Source organism: Somniosus microcephalus, chromosome 3, assembly GCF_052327205.1.
Source record: "Somniosus microcephalus isolate GS21.2 chromosome 3, FLI_Smic_1.0, whole genome shotgun sequence".
NCBI classification, from domain to species: Eukaryota; Metazoa; Chordata; class Chondrichthyes; order Squaliformes; family Somniosidae; genus Somniosus; species Somniosus microcephalus.
The window spans coordinates 9,628,333-9,643,261 of NC_140989.1; the positions used below are offsets into that span (position 1 = coordinate 9,628,333).

Sequence of the window (14,929 nt, forward strand, 5' to 3'; positions counted from 1 at the left end):
ACAATTCGAACTCTACATTGCTGCCATCGGGTACGGTACGAAGCCAGATGCAAGGAAAATAGCATTGCTGCTCATGGTTACAGGCCCACAGGCAATAGAGGTATTTAATACATTTGTATTTAATCCAGAGGAGAACAGAGAAAAATTAGACGATGTGCTAAAGAAGTTTGATACACATTGTTCTCCCAAAAGGAATGAAACCTATGAGAGGTGCATCTTCCATTCTCAGACACAGCAGCAAAATGAGACTTTTGATAGCTTTTTGACTGATCTGAAACTGAAAGCACAGACATGTAATTTCTCTGAGCTGAAAGCATCCATGATTTGTGACCAGATTGTGTTTGGTATTCATGATAAAAAAGTCAGGGAACGTCTGGTGAGAGAAACCGTACTAACATTGGAAATTGCTGTGAAAATATGCCAAGCTAGCGAGCTAGCTCAAAAGCATGCCAAGACTTTCAGTGAAATCAAGGATAATGCGATTGCAGTAAGTGCTGCTGTCGGTGCTGTGTCCTACAAGAGGAAGAAACATGGGCAGAACAGAAGTGAAAAGCAATTGGAGGAAGGAATTTTTAATTGCAAACGCTTTGGTTACAAACACCAGTGAAAACAATGTCCAGCATTTGGAAAAATGTGCACAAAATGTCATGGAAAGAATCACTTTGCCAAACAATGCTTTTCAAAAGTAAAAACTAAGAAAGGGCAACGAGTTAATATAATTGAGGACACTGATTTAAGTGAGACATGTTTCGTAGGAATGGTGTAATGTGACAATATCAAAAAGGAGACAGAAAATGTGCAGCCCTCAGGAATTAACAATGCTGAACATAAAGTTAATGCAGTAAAAGAGGACAAATGGATGATCCCAATGAAATGGAGCATTAGTTACATTGAAACTAGACACTGGGGCAAAAGCAAACTTAATCAGTGTGAGTGACATTAACAATATGAAAGAAAAGCCCAAAATACAGAAAAAGTCAATACTACTGAAGGACTATAATGGACAGAAAATAGATAGCTTAGGTGTATGCAGACTTAAAGTGACAGTCAAAGACAAAGTGCATCATCTGCTGTGGCTGAAGGACTTGATTCACTACTGGTGACAAAGCTTGTGAGGACTTAGAACTGGTCAAGAGAGTCTACCGTATCAACTGTGCCATAAGCAGACCAGATGACTCGGTGGATTCTGTAGTGAATAATTTTCTGGATGTGTTCAAAGGATTTGGAGTTCTACCATTCACTTACAAGATCCAGCTAAAGGAGGATGCTCAGCCAGTGGTACATGCTCCATGAAGAGTTCCAGCACCCCTGCGTGACCGGCTCAAGAATGAACTGGACAGAATGACCACACTAGGAGTCATCAGGAAAGTTGAAGAGCCAACAGACTGAGTTAACTCCATGGTATGTGTAAAGAAAAAGAACAATGATCTAAGAATATGCATGGATCCAAAGGACTTAAATGCAAACATAAAACGTTAATACTACCAGATTCCCAAGCGAGAAGAAATCACCAGTGAAATGTCAGGTGCCAGATACTTTACAAAGCTCGATGCCTCACAAGGATTTTGGCAACTAAAACTGGATGAAGAGAGCACCAAATACTGTACCTTCAACACACCATTTGGCAGGTATTGTTTCCTCAGAATGCCTTTCGGGATAATATCTGCATCTGAAATCTTTCATAGAGCGATGGAACACATAATTGAAGGTCTGGAAGGAGTTCGGGTCTATGTTGATGACATCATCATCTGGGGCTCCACACTGAAAGAACACAATGAGAGACTGACTAAAGTGCTACAGAGCATACGCCGGAATGGACTGAAGCTCAACAAAGCCAAGTGTCAGTTTGGTGTCCAGGAAGTCACTTTCCTAGGAGATAATCTATCTGGTAAAGGAATAGAGCCAGATATGGAAAAAGTAAACACCATACTCAAAATGCCCTGACCCACTGACAAAAAAGGAGTGCTACACATCATGGGGATGATAAACTTCATTGGAAAGTTCATTCCTAACTTGTCAGCCAAGACAGCCTGTCTGCAAGACCTGCTACGTAAAACAAATGAGTTCGCATGGACAGAAAGACATGAACAAGAGTGGATAAACCTCAAAACAGTGCTGACAACCACACCTGTACTCACATTCTTTGACCCAACAAAAAGAATCAAAGTGTCAACGGATGCAGCAAAAGATGGCCTAGGTGCGGTATTGCTACAAGCAGAGGGTGAAGATTGGAAGCCTGTTGCCTATGCCTCCAGGTCTATGACTGATACTGAGTGTCAATACGCCCAGATTGAAAAGGAATGTCTAGGCTTGGTAGTTGGACTAGAAAAGTTCCATGGCTACATATATGGACTTCCCACCTTCACAGTTGAGACAGACCACAGCCCACTAGTTGCCATCATAAAAAAAAATCTGAATGAGATGTCTCCAAGGATTCAACAACTCATGATGAAGCTGCAAAGATATGACTTTGAACTGATCTACACACCAGGCAAATACATAGTGTTAACAGATGCACTACCCCGAGCACCCACAATGAGTCAATTGAGCTCTACTGAAGAAGAACGTGGATGTTCATGTGAGTATGGTCACTGCTGCGCTGCCTGTGTCAGACACAAAATCAAAGCAAATAGCAGAAGAAACAGTAAAAGATACAGTATTACAAACAGTAATAGAGAACATTCATCATGGTTGGCCAAAAGGTTCCTGTCCAAAATATTTTCACATAAGGTCAGAATTGAGTGTCGCAAGTGGACTATTACTAAAACAGAACAGAATAGTCATTCCACAGGCTTTACGTCAAGACATGCTCAAAAGGATTCATGAGGGACACCTCGGAATTGAAAAATGCAAAAGGAGAGCAAGAGACACTGTTTATTGGCCTGGCATAAATAAGGACATTGAGAACATGATAGGCAAATGTGAGACATGTCAGAAACACCAAAACAATCAAGCAAAGGAACCAATGATAGTAGCTGACATACCAACAGCACCATGGCAAAAGGTTGGTATGGACCTTTTTCATTTAAATGGTAAAGACTATCTAATAGTGATTGACCACTATTCTAACTATCCTGAGATGGCGCTGCTCTCAAGCACCACAGCAAGCAGTGTCATAATGCATGTGAAATCCATCTTCACCAGACATGGAATTCCCAGGATTGCCATTAGCGACAATGGTCCGTGCTTCAACTGTAAGGAGTGGCAACAGTTTGCAGCACACTATGACTTTCAACACATCACATCCAGTCCTTTGTATGCTCAGTCGAATGGTAAGGCAGAGAAAGGTGTTCAAGTTCTCAAGCAGCTACTGAAGAAAGCGACAGAAAGCAAGTCTGATCCTTATCTCGCCCTGCTGAGCTACTGAGCCTCGCCTTTAGACTCTGGTTCTCCACCTGCTGAACTCCTAATGGGTCACAAGTTGCGTACCACGCTACCCTGCTGTGCAAAAGAAAAGCAGAGTAAGGAACTGAGACAGAGACTTCAACTGTTAAAGCTGAAACAGAAATCATACTATGACAAGTCATCCAAAACAATGAAACCATTGACAAGGGATGATGTTGTCAGGATTGAGGATCCAGATGCATGGAACAGGAAAGCTACAGTTCTTGAGGAAGTAGGACCAAGGTCATACACTGTTAGAGCTGAGGAAGGACAGATTCTCAGGAGGAACTGCCGTTCCCTCCTAAAAACACAAGAGACTATCGAAGAGCAAATCGATGACAATGCTGCAACTGAATCTTGTCACTCACCACCAGAACAATCTAACACAAATACACATACAGGCTCTCATGAAAACACATCAGACTTACCTGTGCTGAGAAGATCCACATGTGAAGTAAAAAAGCCTGATAGACTTAATCTTTGAGTACAAAGAAAACTACATTGAAAATGTATTGACTGTTGAAGATGTTTATGTTGTTATTGTTTGATATTGATTGATGCTGATTTTGTTTAACCTCAAAGAAAGGGGGATGTAATGATCAGTAACCTGTCATTCTGGAATGGTACACTAGGTGGTGCTGTATGTATATGAGAGTGGGCTACCCACGATGCACTAGGCTACCCACAAGGCAGCAGTCAAGATGGAGGCCTCTACAGATACTGTACGTAGTCCACATGTGCTCAATAAAGTGTCTAGCTAAAGCTAGCTGTTCTTAATAAAAACGACTAGTTATTAATGAACATAACAGGTAGCACACGCGATTTCTGAGTCAGAAGGTTGTCAGCTCAATTCCCACTCCAGGGACTTAAGCACATAAATCTAGGCTGACACTCCATTGTTGTACTGAGGGAGTGCTGCACTGTCGGAGGTGTCATCAGATGAGATGTTAAACCAAGGCACCGTCTGCTCTCTCAGATGGATGTAAAAGATTCCATGGCACTATTTTGAAGAAGAGCAGGGGAGTTATCCCCGGTGTCCTGGCCAATATTTATCCCTCAACCAACATAACAAAAACAGATTATCTGCTCATTAATACATTGCTGTTTGTGGGACCTTGCTGTGTGCAAATTGACATTTCCCACATTACAAACACTTCAAAAGTACTTCAATGGCTGTGAAGTGCTTTGAGACATCTGGTGGTCGTGAAAGGCGCTATATAAATGCAAGTCTTTCTTCTTCCATTTCTGAAGGACAGGAATCCAAGTCCTTATTCGATTCATGTCACTGCTGTTGAACTCTACATCAACTTTTGATATTTTACAGAGTTACCTGAAAAGTGGTCTTCGAGTATCATCGGCAGCATTTCAGCCTGTGCCCTGGTATTGGCCATCTTACTCTGCATCTTCATAGCCGCAGTGTTCTACATGGAAAAATGGGCATGTTTTCAAAGCAGATTAAAACCGGAAGGGTAAATACAATTTCATTCCATATCTCATTTTGTTTTAATATTGAATTAAACGTTGGGGGCAGACAAGCAGGGGCCTGAGGGTTTTCTCTTCCTGTATAGGTAAATACAAAAACTTAAACAGCATTAAATTATCCAGTTATAAAATACACTGCAATTTTTCAGGTGATTAAAGAAGCTTTGTATTTCAAAAATGTGACTATTATTTCTATTGTTCACCCCCCTCTTTCAGTGTTTCCTCTTTCTGCTTCTCTATGTCCATCTGTATAGCCCGCTCCCTGTCTCTCTCTCTCTGCCACACGCTCTCACTGTCCTACCTGTCTATATCTCAATCTGGCCCTCCCTTTCTCTTTTAGTTCTTCTGTATCTCTCTGTCACATGCTCTCTTTGCTGTGTTCTCTCTTTCCCTGCCCAACACCCTTCTCTCTCTCACTCTCTTTCTCTCTCTCTCTGCCCTTCCCTCTTTTATAGAGCCATAGTCACAGAGTCATAACGGCACAGAAGGAGGCCATTCAGCCCATCGAGTCCATGCCTGCTCTCTGTAGAGCAATCCAGTCAGCCCCATTCCCCCGCTCTATCCCTTTCTGCACTTTGAAACTTTATAACTCAAATAGACATCAGTGTGCCATTGCAATAAAACTTTATGGTATTCACTGTCATCCCTGAAAAGTATTATAAGATGTGTTTATAGCATAACTTGATATTAATAACAGTAATTTAAATAAAAAGAGAAATATTAAATAAACTAATCAAACTCAAAGAGGATAAAACCCCTGGCCTGGACGGATTAGATACACTCATTTTAAAAGAATCTAGGGAAGAGATAGCAGAGGCATTACTACACATATTTAATAATTCATTAGAAAAAGGTGTAGTGCCAGAGGACTGGGGGCAGCTAATGTAATACCTATATTTAAGAAGTGAGATAGAACATGTTAACATCGGGGGTAGGAAAAATAATGGAATCCCTACTAAAGGAGAATATAGAAGAACATCTAGAAATCAAAATTATAATAATGAACAGTCAGCATGGTTTTCAATAGTGAAAGTCTTGCTTGGCCAACCTCAATGAATTTTTTGAAGATCTAACAGAGAGTAGACAAGGGTAATGCAGTAGATGTAAATTATCTAGATTTTTAAAAACCTTCAGTAAGGTAACACATAATAGATTAAAAAATAAGGTCAGAGAATGCCGACTCAGGGGACAAGTAGCAGAATGGATTGCTAGCTGGCTTCAAGACAGAAAGCAGAGAGTATGGGTAAAGGGTAGCTATTCACAGTGGCAGAAGGTGGATAGTGGTGTTCCACAAGGATCAGCGCTGGGATCACTATTGTTCACAATTTATATTAACGATTTAGAATTTGGAATCAAAAACACGATTTCTGAATTTGCAGATGACACTATTTTGGGGGGATAGTCAATACTGAGGAGGACTGCAACAAATTAGAAGAGGACATTAATAAACTTGCAAAATGGGCAAATGAATTTCAACACAGATAAATATGAGATATTACATTTTGGTAGGAAAAATAGGGAGGTCACATATTGTTTGGAAAATAAGAATCTAAATGGGGTTTAAGAACAAAGGGATCTCGGAGTACAAATACACAAATCACTGAAAGTTGCGACACAAGTTAACAAGGCCATAAAAAAAGCAAACCAAGTACTAGGGTTTATTTCTAGAGGGTTTGTTCATCCTTTCCTGATAGGTATACCCTCGCATTTCTGGCATCATCCTTGGAAATCTTTTTTGCACCCTCTCCAGTGCCTCTATATCCTTTTTATAATATGGCGACCAGAATTGTACACAGTACTCCAAGTGTGGTCTAAACAAGGTTCGATACAGGTTTAGCATAACTGCACTACTTGGTATAGTTGGCAGTAACTGGGACAGAGTGATGAGCAACACTTTTGTGGTTTGCACACTTGGACCATCTACCTGGTTACTGGTACTTAAGGTGCACCATCTTCTGCATCTGCTTGGGACAGAGCCCTGGAGTGCCTAATATGATAACCCTCCTCACACTCACCTCATGCAGCACCAGCCATCAAACAGGAAGTTGATCATAGAATCATAGAAATTTATGGCACAGAAGGAGGCCATTCGGCCCATCGTGTCTGTGCCGGCCGACAAAGAGCTCTTCAGCCTAATCCCACTTTCCAGCTCTTGGTCTGTAGCCTTGTAGGTTACAGCACTTCAAGTGCATAGTTTGGAATGATCTACCGCTGCATCACTTGCCCGTGCCTTTTGCTTCCTGTCTCCACGTTTGTTTGGATATTCATTTGTTTTCTTTATGCGCACTTTGAAAAGACTGAGAAATCACTTCTGAGTCCTTGGAGACTAAAGAATAGAGACTGAAGATTAAAACAGGATTTTGTTCCGCATATGACTGGGTTCCTATAATGGTACAAGTGTCAGCCCAAGCCGGGGTGTTACCAGATCCTGCCCATGGACTGGTGACTGGAGCTGAGCCCTTGGTGTAATAAGTCTCTGCTTGGCGGCTTACGTATAGGAGACAAACATAACCCAATTCAATCAGGAGGAGTCCATCTGACACCAATCAAACAATCATGACTTGTGCGGAATTTCATTATAAAGAGAATGACTTGCATTTCTACAGCGCCTTTCATGGCCAGCAGACATCTCAAAGCGCTTCACAGCCAATGAAGTGTAGTCACTGTTATAACGTGGGAAACGAGGCAGCCAATTTGCACACAGCAAGCTCCCACAAACAGCAATGTGATAATGACCAGATAATCGTTTTTTTTTTGTTATGTTGATTGAGGGATAAACATTGGCCAGGACACTGGGGATAACTCCCCTGCTCTTACCTCAAAATAGTGCCTTGGAATCTTTTACATCCACCCAAGAGTATTAAAGTCTCATCTGAAAGACGGCACCCTCCGACAGTGCAGTGATCCCTCAGTATGCACTGGACTGTCAGCCTAGCTTTATGTGCTCAAGTTGCTGGAGTGGGACTTAGACCCCACAACCTTCTGACTCAGAGGTGAGTGCGCTACCCACTGAGTCACAGCTGACACTATGACATTCTTCGAGGTTTCTGTGCTCTTTGCTGCTCATAGCAGTCCCAGTGTTAAGTTGTTCTGTAGAAACATTCTCCGATATTTATGCTGTGATCAAATCATTGACTTTCTGTTTCTGCACCATTTCCCTAGGACCCTGACTGGAGTGCTTAACCCAGTGTATGAAACAGTCAGTGGTAAGAAAACCAATTCAGTCATTCTGCTGATTATTCCGAATGATGTTTATTGTTTAGTGATGTTTCGAAAAACAATTTGGATGAATGTTGTCCTCATCATTGTTATCTCTGAAGAATGGAAGACTTTCCCATTTGAGGCACTCACCATCTGTAATTAGCCAGACTACATATAGGACAGCCAGCTGCAGTGTAAATCTCCCTCTGCCCCGCATCACTAATGTGCCTCACCCTCAGACTTGGAAGATGGGCCCACCACTGGAACAATTTCTATTTCAATTCTCGCAGCCTCTCTGAGCAAGGTTGTCCAATGAGGGACAGTGTTGTACTGATGTCTGTAAGAGCCATGTGGAGAGAGAATTTCCATCCCTTCAGCTGCCGCTGATTTCAAGCCCATTCCCACTGGTGAGCAGACAGAGTTCAGTTACGCCCCCATTGGAAAGTTAACCTTGGATCCTCAACTCTCTCAGTTGCTGCTGTGTACATGTGTTGCAACTCACTGTTCCCAGCTGAAGCAATGAACACAGATCAAGCTATTTCATATGTAACATTTAATGCTGCATTTATACTAAATATACATGGGGGGTGAAATTGGATGCTTTTGCACCTCCCGTTAGCCGCCCCGGGGCTTTGTGACCGGGCGCGGTGCTGAAATCGACTCCCACCATATTGGGCGGGAGTTTTGCGGCGGCGTTATGGCATTGTGCCCAGATATCCTTCGCCTGGAGATCATGACATCATCGCCGTGCGCATCGCCCCGGTAACACCCGGGACCCAGAATTGACTTCTGCCACGTGCAGTAGCACCAAAAGCTGCAGGAGGGGTGCATCAGACAGCAGGCAGCTTCGGAGGAGAGCGGCGAGTGGGGGGAAGAGGCGGAGAGTGGGGGAAGGGTCAGAGAGTGGGGGGAGGGGGCAGCGAGTGGGGGGAGGGGCAGCGAGTGGGGGAGGGGGCAGAGAGTGGGGAGGGGGCAGAGAGTAGGGGGGGCAGAGAGTGTGGGGAGGGGGCAGAGAGTGGGGGAGGGGGCAGAGAGTGGGGGAGGGGGCAGAGAGTGGGGAGGGGGCAGAGACGGCGGGGGAGGGGGCAGAGAGTGGGGGGAGGGGCGGAGAGTGGGGGAAGGGGCAGAGAGTGTGGGAGGGGGAAGAGAGTAGGGGAGGGGCAGAGAGTTAGGGGGCGGAGAGTGGGGGGAGGGGGCAGAGAGTGGGGGAGGGGGCAGAGAGTAGGGGAGGGGGCAGAGAGTGGGGATGGGGCAGAGAACAGGGGAGGGGGCAGAGAGTAGGGGGGCGGAGAGTGTGGGGAGGGGGCAGAGAGTGGGGGGAGAGGGGGGAGAGTGTGGGAGGGGTAGAGAATGGGGGAGGGGTGGAGAGTGGGGAGGGGCAGAGAGTGGGGGAGGGGTGGAGAGTGGGGGAGGAGGTGGAGAGTGGGGGAGGGGTGGAGAGTGGGGGAGGGGCGGAGAGTGGTGGAGGGGCGGAGAGTGGGGAGGGGCAAAGAGTGGGGGTGGGGTGGAGAGTGGGGGAGGGGGCGGAGACGGGGAGGGGCGGAGATTGGAGGGGGCGGAGAGTGGGGGAGGGGCGGAGGTTGGGGGAGGGGTGGAGAGTGTGGGAGGGGCGGAGAGTGGGGGAGGGGTGGAGAGTGGGGGAGGGGCGGAGAGTGGGGGAGGGGTGGAGAGTGGGGGAGGGGCGGAGAGTGGGGGAGGGGTGGAGAATGGGGGAGGCGTGGAGAGTGGGGAGGGGCAGAGAGTGGGGGAGGGGGGGAGAGTGGGGGAGGGGGTGGAGAGTGGGGGAGGGGCGGAGAGTGGGGGAGGGGTGGAGAGCGGGGGAGGGGTGGAGAGTGGCGGAGGGGCAGAGAGTGGGGAGGGGCAGAGAGTGGGGGAGGGGTGGAGAGTGGGGGAGGGGGCGGAGAGTGGGGGAGGGGCGGAGAGTGGGGGGGGCGAAGAGTGGGGGAGGGGCGGAGGTTGGGAGAGGGGTGGAGAGTGTGGGAGGGGCGGAGAGTGGGGGAGGGGTGGAGAGTGGGGGAGGGGCGGAGAGTGGGGGAGGGGTGGAGAGTGGGGGAGGGGCGGAGAGTGGGGGAGGGGCGGAGAATGGGGGAGGGGCGGAGAGTGGGGGGAGGGATGGAGAGTGGGGGAGGGGCGGAGAGTGGGGGGAGGGGCGGAGAGTGGGGGAGGGGCGGAGAGTGGGGAGGGCGGAGAGTGGGGGAGGGATGGAGAGTGAGGGGAGGGGCGGTGAGTGGGGGAGGGGTGGAGAGTGGGGGAGGAGGCAGAGATTGGGGAGAGGGGCGTGAGTGGGGGTAGACAGGGAGAGGCGGGGTGGTGAGCAGGGGAGGGGGCGATGAGGGGGGGAAATCGCACAGCAGAGGATAGGCTAGGCTAGCAGAGTTATGGATGAGCTAAAGTTGATGACTGGCGATGTTACGGAGGTGGTAGGAGGGGGTCTGTGTGGTGGAGGGGATATGGGGTCAGAAGCTCATCCAGGTCGAATAGGACAGTGAGGTTGTAAACAGTCTGGCTCAGTCTGAGTTGATGGCTAGGCAGGAAGAGTGAATCAGTAACAAGGGCACAGCTTTTGTGGCAGGGGTCAAAGACAACAGGCCCAGTCTTCCCAGTGTTTAGCTGGGAGAAATTGTGGTTCATCCAAGCCTGGATTTCAGGCAAGCAGTCTCACAGCACGGAGGTGTTAAGGGAGGAGGAGCTGGGTGTCATCAGCATACATCTGGAAACTAACACTGTCAGCCGTGGCTCAGTGGGCAGCACACTCTAGGTGGGAGGAGCTAGTTGTGAGCAGGTGTTACTGGTTGCCTGATTGCTGCAGGGAGGTGGAGTGAGCTTGTAACAAGTTGGTGGAGGGTTTTGGGGTGTTGTTTTCAGGTTTTAGGGCCTTTTTGGCCCACAAAAAACAGCCAGATGGCTGTTGAGGGGTCCGGAGTGCCGGCCCCTCAGAGGACAATATTCCCGAGAGGAATTTTATTGGAAAATAAACTGTGGTGGGAAGGGTGAAAAAAAGCCCCAAAGATTTGGGCCAGGACCTCAGGAGGTTTGGTAAAGAAAATACGGTGGTGGTGCAATGTGAAGATAAGAAGATTCGAGCCTGGGATATAATCTAGGCAGATCATGAGGACTGTAGTGAGCGAAGCTGTTTTGCCTACCGACCAAAACCAAATGTGGGATTTGAGGTGATGGTCAGTGGCCGTGAGGAGGTGGAAAAACTGCTGCTCAGTCTGAAAGTTGGGGAGAAATTCTTGGAGGTGACTCTGCTGTATTCAGAGGAGGTGGTGGTTTCATTTTTGAACTTGCCTGTGTACATTGAGGACGAAGTGCTGAGCAAAAAGTTGGAGTCGTGGGACATTAAAATCTGTTCTGAAATAAAGAGAAGGTACTATCCGGGAACATGGGTAGCAGACGGAACCCGGTATGTAAAGGTGCGGTTCCCAGAGGGGGTGAGGTCTTTGCCGTACAGGATGAAGTTCGAGATACTGGAAGGAGTGCAGTACTTTCGTGTGCTGCACGATAACCAAGTAAAGGTGTGTTACTATTGTCTGGGACATGACCATCTCGTAAGAAACTGTCCTGATTTGTATTGTTACAATTGCGGTGAGTCGGGACATGTCGCTCAGAGCTGCAAGGCGGAGAGCTGTGGGGTGTGTCGTAAAGGCCCCACCCGCTGTGAGTATGTGGCAGAAGGGAGCAAAATGAGTGATGAGGAGGTGGGAGTAGGAGCAGGAGATGAGTGTGGAACGGCTGGAGGTGCGGTGCAGTCGGAGGACACAGCCGGTAAAATGAAGCAAAAAGGAGCACAGGAAGAGGCAGAGGATGGCGGAGTGGAGATCGAGATGGAGATGGCGGAAAACATGCCGAGTGCTGTGGAGGGGAACAAAGACAGCAGCGGGCAGCGAGGGTCGAGTGCAGACTCGAGCCTTAGTGCAGTTCGGCTCCCCCAGGGGAGTCTGGTGTCTGCGGGGGGAGAGGAGGCAGGAGCGGGGTGTGTGGTGGATGTGGGTGCTCCGGGGAGAGGCGGGGAGTCGGATATTTTGGTGAGCAGGAGGGGGCAGGGCAGGGAGAGGGTGCAAGAGCCAGGAGTCTGAAAGGGACAGCAGGATGGGATCGGCAAGATAGAGACGTCAGAAGGGAACAATTTAGATGCGCCATTGTCCCATGGAGTGAGGGAGCAAGGTGCAAGGGTCAGGGGTGGAGATGTGGTCGAAGGGAGTGGCACAGTGGGAGAAACTGCGATAGCAGGAAGACTCTCTATGTGGGAGATGAAGTATCTGACGGGGAGCAGGATTATGTATCTGACGGGGAGCAGGCACAGGGGGTTGCAGAAGAGCTTGAGTGTGAGGAATTAGAGGGGGACAGAGACATGGAAGTCAGGGATGGGGTGGCATCATGTGGAAAGGGAAAGGTTAGTGAGGGGCAGAAGGAGGACGAAAGGGCAGCTCCTGGGTCCAAACTTAATGCAAGGAAGAGGCTGAAACAGCAGGGAGGGGACAAACAGGAGGGGAAAAAGAGTCGGAGGCTGCAGGAAAAAGCAACAGCTGCCCGAAAAGTTGCGAAGGAGCATGAGAGGAGGGAAGAGCCAGAGATTAAATAATGGGGAGATTATTGGGCATACTTCCCTTCTTTGGAGCCATGATTACATTGGTCTCGATCAATGTGAACGGACTGAGGGGTGAGAAGAAATTGCAGCAGTTGTTGCAGGGTTTTAAAGGCATGGACTTGTGTCTGCAAGAAACCTTTTGGGATGAGGATATTCTAGAAAGAGTTCAGAAGGTTTGGAAGGGAGAGGTGTTTGCAAGTTGTGCAAACAATAACCGTAGAGGGGTGGCTGTTTTGGTGAGTCCGTCCAATAAAAGAGAACGTTGCCTTGGTGGACAAGGACACTGAGGGGAGATTTTTACGGCTAAGGGTAAAAATGGAGGGATTTAATTGCGATCTCTTTAATATCTATGCACCGAACGACCATTGCAAGCGTCGCGAGTTTTTTCGGGGGTTAGTCACTGAAGTGGCAGAGGTGGAAAATCCTTGTATAGTGGGGGATTTTAATGTATTTTTATCTTGGATGGATATTTCAGCCTAGATGACCTTTAAAGATGATAACTCCAGAGGGATGATTGTAAAAATGATGGCAAATTTAAATTTGAGAGACTTATGGAGGGACCGGAACCCCATAAAAAGGGAGTTCTCCAGAGCAGGTTGGGTGGGTGATGTTTTAAAACAGAGCCGAATAGATTTTGCGTTAATGCGGGAAGGGTTAAGTTCGGAGGTGATGGAGACTTATTGTAAAAAAGTATTTTTTAGTGATCACTCGGCTTTGGTTCTTAGAATTAGGAACAGCAGATCGGTTCAGGGGTGTGGATTTTAAACAATCAATACAGTACCTGAAAGAAATTGCTTATAAAGAAGGGATTATAAATATATTAAGGAATGCTTGGAAGGAACTTCTGTTCTTGAAAGAAAGAAGCATTTGGTGGGACAATTTCAAATATGATTTTAAAGTTTTTTCGGTACGTTATGGGAAAAAGAGGGCGGCTGCTAACCGGCATCGAGAAGAGAATATAAACAAAAGGTTTACGGATGTCTGGAAAGCAGTGGACGGAGGGGATGAGGGAGCTGAGACTAAGTTCCAGGTGCTAAAGGAAGAGTGGGAATTATTGCAAGCTGAAAAATTCAAGGGGGCCATTCTCCGTGCAAAGGCTAGAGATGCATTGGAGGGCGAAAGATGCACTAGATATTTTCTAGAGCAAGAGAACCTGCAACAGAGATTATCGTTAATTGAAGAGTTGAAGGTTGGGGAGCAGATCATTCATGAAAGTGAGGAGATTTTAGAGGCGGCTAGCAGCTTTTATCAAGAGCTATATACAAAAGAAGACATTTCCAATTTGGCGATGGAGAGGGTTACTGCTTTTATTGAAGAGGGTTTAAAGGAGGATGAGAAAAGCATGTGTGATAAAGAAGTAGGATTAGCGGAAATAAAAGTAGCAATAAGTGGAATGAAGGGGGGAAAAGCCCAGGGTCCGATGGATTAAGTGCAGAATTTTATAAGGAATTTTTTGAGATTTTATGTCCATTGCTCTTAGAAGTTTTTAAGGAAATTAAAATTGAGGGAAGCCTGGCCCCATCTATGAGGAGAGGTATCATAAGCTTAGCTTTTAAAAATAAAGGGGATAGACAGGATCTGAAGAATTGGAGGCCCATCACACTATTAAATGTGGATTATAAGATCTTGGCGAGGGTTATGGCAATTCGTTTGAAGGAGGTGTTACCGGAGATAGTTTGGCCCTCTCAGTCCTATGGAGTCATAGGCCGGGACATCGCAGACACTGTGGTCTCAATCCGAGATGCGATAGAGCTCATGGAAGAGTGGGAGGGAGGCTTATGTATTAAAGATAGATCAAGAAAAAGCCTTTGATAGGGTCTCTCATGAGTTTTTATTGAAGGTTTTGGAAGCATTTGGTTTCAAGGAAAATTTCATTCAGTGGATAAGGATTTTTTATTCAAACATATTTAGCTGTGTTAAATGTAATGGTTTTTCATCCAAGTATTTTCCGATACAGAGATCAGTGAGACAGGGTTGTCCCCTGTCCCCATTGCTGTACACATTGGTAGCAGAACCATTAGGTTACATGATGCGAAAGAAACAAGGTGTAGTTGGGATTGTGGTACCCAGTTCTGGGCTGGTGTCGGTGATACACCAATATGCAGATGACACAACCTTAACATTGAGGAATGGGGAGTCAGTGAGGAAAGCTATGGAGGTAGTGGAGGAATATTGTAGAGCTTCAGGTGCCAGAGTGAATTATAGTAAGTCCCAATGCCTGGTTGCAGGAAGGGGTAGGGGGTAATGGTTGGGGGAATGTCCCTTTAAGGT

The 14,929-nt window shown here is 46.8% G+C and overlaps 1 protein-coding gene across 1 annotated transcript in view; it reads left to right on the forward strand.

The window, feature by feature from the left end:
* Positions 1-14,929, forward strand: part of LOC147120834 (immunoglobulin gamma-1 heavy chain-like) — a 66,576-nt gene that overhangs the window by 29,443 nt on the left and 22,204 nt on the right. The window contains exons 6-7 of the mRNA XM_085977182.1: positions 4,709-4,853; positions 8,029-8,072. Coding sequence (XP_085833308.1) covers positions 4,709-4,853; positions 8,029-8,072 — 189 coding nt within the window. The remainder of the gene's footprint in view (positions 1-4,708; positions 4,854-8,028; positions 8,073-14,929) is intronic.